At 38.9% G+C, this 5,934-nt stretch overlaps 1 protein-coding gene across 1 annotated transcript; it reads right to left on the bottom strand.

Moving 5' to 3' along the window:
• Positions 1-4,390: 4,390 nt before the first annotated feature.
• On the bottom strand, positions 4,391-5,516 carry LOC127548168 (galactoside alpha-(1,2)-fucosyltransferase 2-like). Its single transcript, XM_051975429.1, has one exon. It carries the CDS (start codon positions 5,514-5,516, stop codon positions 4,524-4,526), a length of 993 nt encoding a protein of 330 aa, XP_051831389.1. The 3' UTR covers positions 4,391-4,523.
• Positions 5,517-5,934: the final 418 nt, after the last annotated feature.

The following is a 5,934-nucleotide window of genomic DNA, read 5'->3' as shown; positions in this document are numbered from 1 at the left end:
TTATAATGCCTTAAATTTCTACAAACCAGGAAAAAAAAATTCTTTCTTTTTGGTGTCTATATCTCTGCATCTTCAATGTGGCTAAAGTTATAAAGGCAGAGAGGGAAAAAAAGAATCTTACTATTTTTTTCCTTATCTTCACATAAAGTCCAGTAAAAATATTCAGTGAGAATAAGTACCTCCTTAATAATAATTGGGAGAGTTGTTTTGAGACTTCATTAGTCTTCCCTACTCTTCTAAGTTTCCTTTTGGTGCTGTCTCATGGCAGTTTTTTTTTTCCTTTAAATAGGTGAAAAAATGTCTCTCTTCAAAGTTATCCAAGCTAAAAACAAAACAACATTGTGTGCTAGAGACTTTCTGAAGTGGAAGCCTCAACAAGGCTACTTCATTGCCTGTCAAATAAAAGTTTTCTTCCTTAACCTAAGGTAATCCTAAGTGAGTGAATGTAAAATTTGGGTAACAAACACAAAATTTGTGATGTGGGAGCAGAAAGGACCACTGCCGTGATGGAAGTATAGGGCAGGAGAAGCAAAGGTCCAATAAGTCATTTGGAATTGGAGAGGGGGAGATTTGGTGATGGATTTTGATGACAGATCTGGATAAATTAAAAGGGGATTTTCTATGTCCTTTCTGGGTAAATTCAGATACCAAAATTATCTTGGGGTTTGTCAAGTTCATCAGCTAGGTGCCCTCCCACCCCCAGCAAGGAATTAGCAATCCTTTTTAGTTTCTAAACTATTAAATTTTTTAAAAGAGGAGAGAATAGGGTATAACTTAGGCTGCTTAAAGGTCAGAATGTATGATTCTAAGGGGTCTGGAGATTTGTATTGTGCCCTGGACATCTTCTCCCTCCCTTTCCACAAGGCCTTTTTGTGTGATTATGGAACATGTCTCTGCTTTTCTTTGGTCCTTCATGATTTATATATTCTCCCTTACGTTCTCCACGATCTCACAAAATCTGTCCAAATTCATGTTTGTTTTTTCCAAGCTACCATCTATCTATTGCATCCTCTGCCATTCCACTTTCTTTTTGCCTTCAATCTTTCCAAGATGTTTTCCAATTAATCCCATCTTCTTATTATGTGGCCAAAGTATTTAAGTTCAGTTTCAGTATTTGATCTTCCACTGAATAACTTGAACTAATTTTCTTAAGTATTTATTGATTTGATGTCTTTGCTGTCCAAGGGACTCACAAAAAGCTCAGAGCCACAATTCAAAGGCATTGATTCTGAGTGCTCAACTTTCCTCATAGTCCAGATCTCACAGCCATACATCGGTACTGGAAAAACCATAATTTTGATTATATGGACCTTTATTGGCAAGATGATATCTCTGCTTTTTAGCATTTTTCCACAGTTTTTCTTCCAGGGAACAAGCATCTTTTAATTTCATGGTGGCAGTAATCATCTGCAGTGATCTTTGAGTCCAAGAATATAAAATCTGATACTACTTCCATTTCTTTTCCCCTTATTTACTAGGAAGTGATAGGACAATTTGTCAAAACCTTAAGATTTTTTTATGTTAAGCTTCAAACCAACTTTTATACTTTCCTTTTTCCCCCCTTTATCAAGACTCTTCTTAGTTATTCCTCTTTACTTTTTGCCATCAGAGTGATTTAACTGCATGTCTGGGACTGCTGATATTTCTCCTGGCAACCTTAATTCTAGTTTTTGAGTCATCCATCCGGGCATTTCACATGATGTACTCTGCATATAAATTAAATAAATAATACCAGCCTTGTCATGCTCCTTTTCCTATCTTAAACCAATCCATTGCTCTATCTGTTATAACTGTTGCTTCTTGCCCCAAATACAGGTTTTTCAGGAGATGAGCAAAATGATCTCTTTGAGGACTTGCCACATTTTATTGGCATCCACAATCCACAAAAAAAAAAAAAAAAGAAAAAGAAAAAAAGAATCAAAAAAAGAACTTAAAAAAAAGAAAAAAAGAAAGAGACTTAGAGAAATTAAGAATCAGGGAAACACAAAAGTAAAATTCAAATCAATTCAACAAACATTTATTAAGTGCCTACAGTATGCCTTGTTAAACTTAGGGGATACAAAGACAAAAAGAAATAGACCCTGCTCTCCAACCCCCCTGCTTTGGCCTTCAATAAGCTAGATCCAATCTTGGATCTTTTCCTCAAATAGGTCCAAATGTCTTTTGAGTCATATACTCCCATCCAGTGTTTAACTGTAATGAAGTTTCCATAAATTTAAGTATAAGATTCCCAATACCTATACAATCACTCAAGGTAACAAGTGCATATTCGAAAGAATGTAGTTTTTTTTCAATTATTCAAAAAGCATTTACTGAGTGCTACTATGTGCCAGATCTTATCTGGAGGCTGGCAATTTAATGGGATACAATATTTAAATAAGTAGGTACATTTTATCTAGCTATCTTTTTATCTGTTATTCATCTTCAACAGTGTGGTAGCTGACTTGAATTCCTTGTTTATCCTCATTGGAGGCATTATGGCTCCAATAGCTTTCATGGCTGAAAACATCTTGCTAAAAAGCATGGGAATAAGGATATAGCTTTGTTTCACTCCTGAGTTTAAATCCAGCCTCAGAAACTTAACAGTTACTAGTAGTCCTTGGGCAAGTCACTTAATCCCTCTAAAAAAACGAAGAAAGAAAGAAAGATAAAGAGAAAAGATACTGCAAGCAACAAGGAGTCCCTTAGTTTTAAAATGGCAATTAGGTGACATAATGCATAAACCACTGGATGGGAAGTTAAGTAGACCTCAAATTCAAATCCAGCCTCAGAGATTTAGTACCTATGTAAACTTGGTCAAGTAACTTATCTTCTGTCTAATTCAGTTTCCTCATCTGTAAAATGGGAATAACAATACCTACGTATAAAATGAGATTATTTGTTAAGCATTTTGCAACCCTTAAGCATAAATGTTAGCTAGTACCATCACTATTGTGTAGATAGATATTATTGAGTATTTGGAGAGATAGAAAAATATTTAGTAAGCACGTATTATGTTCTAGGTCCTGTTCTAAGCACTTAGGATACAAATACAAGTTAAAAGGACATTGTATATCCTCAGTGAGCTTTCTAACATTCTGCGTTCCTGTGAAAATTAGAAAGGGAAGGGGAGGGTAGATTTGTGATGGTATGGTCTGGAGATGGTATGGAATGAAGTCTTGGATCCTGGCAAGAGAAGGCAAAAAACTACCTATTAGAGCCCAGGTGGGTCTAGCTGTGGAATCTAATTTTCTAGTGTGGAGTTACTTTGGTCTGAAGCTGAACAAATGTTAGAATGTGGTTAGATTTACAGTTTAAGAAAATGACTTTGGCATCTGAATATTTGAAAGTTACCAAGGACTCAGGAGAGCCCACAAAGATACACAGTAAATATACAAAGAAGATTAAAAAAAAAGTAACTCTTACTTTGTTCTTGGAAGAAAATTGAGGTTTTCACAGTATAGGGAAATCAGAGACCCAGAGAGGAAAGAAAGAGATACAGAGAGTATTAGTCTCAAAGAAAAAGACTCTGAGATAGAAATGCTAAGTCTAGGGGAAGAGACAGATGTGGAGATAGATGAGAGAAAAAGAAAGGTCTGGGAAGAGATAGAAACTACATAGAATCCCAAAGACAGATTCAAAGACAGAAACAGAGTGGGAGGCTGATAGAAACCAAGGAGATAAGTAATCTGAGACTGATCCAATTCTGGTTTTCCTGCTTCAAGGCTGCAACTCACTGCTTAGGCTGGTGGCTAGCAGTTTTCTCCTTTTAACCTACTCAATTTCCATTTTTGGAAGTAATCTTCCACCTCACAAGATCAAAAGAGAATGAAAACATTTCTGTCTTTACTTCTATTCATATAATCTTAGATACTCTCCACTTTTTTAGTTGCTATAGATAGGTAAGAAGATGCCTGGATCTTTTAGCTTTTCCCTTTGCCCCACTCTTTAGAGAAGCAGAAGACCCTGACAGATGAGTAAAAGACATCCATTCTTACTTCCTTCTAACACAAACCAATTCCAGATTCATCATTAAGAAGTACGCTCTTGTAGACAATGTTGAGTACTATCTACCTTTGGGCTTTGAAGGGCCTATCTCTCATAAGCCCAGGGGTATGTGAAAATGCCTCTGCTTCATGCCTAAATACAAGGGGCTTTCATTGACAGCATTTCTTAAAAACACCCAAGAGGCCATTGAATTAAATCAGCTTGGCCCTTTCCCCCAAACCCCCAACTATTTAGATTTTGCATGTAAACACCCTACTAATGCATTTCTATTTCCCATGGATTTTAGGGACACATTGATTTCAAATAATCTTCAGATAAGTCATGGTATGATTCTATGCAATCAAATCCATTGTGTAGATACATGCCTAGTTGATTTTCAGAGAATGAGATGAGATAAGTCATTAGATTGAGACCTCTGTCCTAAGATACGGATAGCTAGCCCAGGATAGGAGAAATGGTTCTCTGCTATCTTCCAAGTGCAACCTCCATAGGACATTGTTGTAAAACACAATCTGAGTCTGGGTTGAGAACTATATTTAGTTCTTGAGCAGAGGGGACAGGTCAGCTGGGATTCCTAACCATTCAGGCAGGAAGGCAGCCTCAGGCTTGAAGATTTTGAGGAGGGGTGAATCTGGAAGCGTGTAGTTGGCCAAATAGATCGTCTTGCCGCCTGCCAGGTAGGCAGCCCAGATGCCAAAAGTGCCAATGGTCATGATGGTGTGGTTGCACTGGGTCAGCAGAGCAAAATCCTTCTCTGGAGAGTCCTCTTTGCCATCCCCTGCAAATATCACATCTCCCTTTGAGTTATCAATGTTATCCCGGCACCATTCCATCCCATTGCTGATGACTACAAAGACAGCATCATTATACTGGGCTCTGAACCAATTCATTGCTTGATCCAAGTAGCCCTTGTCTGCTACAACACCCTTCAAGGTTTGGGGCATTATTTTAACATAGTCGCCTCGGCGGACATGAACCCCCACGAAGGTGGCTGGGTTTTTCTGTGTCCCCCACAGGTAAGCCTGAGCTTCATTTCGGATATGGTCGTGAAGGGAGAATTCATGACGAATTTCTTCTCGGAGGTGGTGATAGAAAGTCCAGGAACAGGGGGAGCCAGTGAGACGAACATAGGCCCCATTAATACTGCGATATTCCTCGGACATCCAGTCATTGAGGGGGTAGTCGCGCCAAGATATGTGCTGGGCTACACTGGCTGGCAGAACGGGAAGAGTGATGCGGAAGATGGGAGCAAGGTGACGATGCATCTCAGGGGAGATGTAGGCCTGATGCCCATTGAGTTTAGCCAGGGCATAGAGAGTAGCATATTCACCCATCTGGTTTCCTAGACGGCCTTGAGAGTTCACAGTCCAGATGCCCTCAGGGTAAGAGGTTGAAGGAGGTAGGATCTCAAGGGGTGATGTGGCTATCTTTGGGAGTAGAAGTTGAAGGTGGAAGACTGTTGAGGTCACAAAAACAAAGAGGAGGAAGTGGAGAACTGGGAGGGAAAAGAGTGTCAGGGGGCCTGACATGACTGAGGAGAGAAAGAAAAAATAGTAAAAAAAGTTAGTACAGTCATTTGAAGTTGGAGGGACCTGGATATCTTAGTAACTGAGAGCAACAAAAGTAAACATTTGAGTTCCCTGGAGCTGGAGTGTAGGTGGATAAAACATTAGGCCTGAAATCAGGAATACCTGAATTCAAATATGGCCTCAGACGCTGACTAGTTGTGGGATCCTAGGCAAATCATCTAATGTCTGTTTGCCTCAGTTTCCTCATCTGTAAAATAGGAATCATGGATTACCTTCCTAGGGTGATTGTAAGGATAAAATGAGATAATAATTGTAAAGCACTTTTTACAGTGCCTGGCACCTGAGTGCTGTAGAACCATTAGCTCTTATTGTAATATTATTATTCCAGAGGGTCTGGAATGGGACTGAACTCCAGAGT

The sequence above is a fragment of the Antechinus flavipes genome, chromosome 1 (genome assembly GCF_016432865.1).
Source record: "Antechinus flavipes isolate AdamAnt ecotype Samford, QLD, Australia chromosome 1, AdamAnt_v2, whole genome shotgun sequence".
NCBI classification, from domain to species: domain Eukaryota; kingdom Metazoa; phylum Chordata; class Mammalia; order Dasyuromorphia; family Dasyuridae; genus Antechinus; species Antechinus flavipes.
This window is presented reverse-complemented; position numbering and strand designations above follow the sequence as displayed.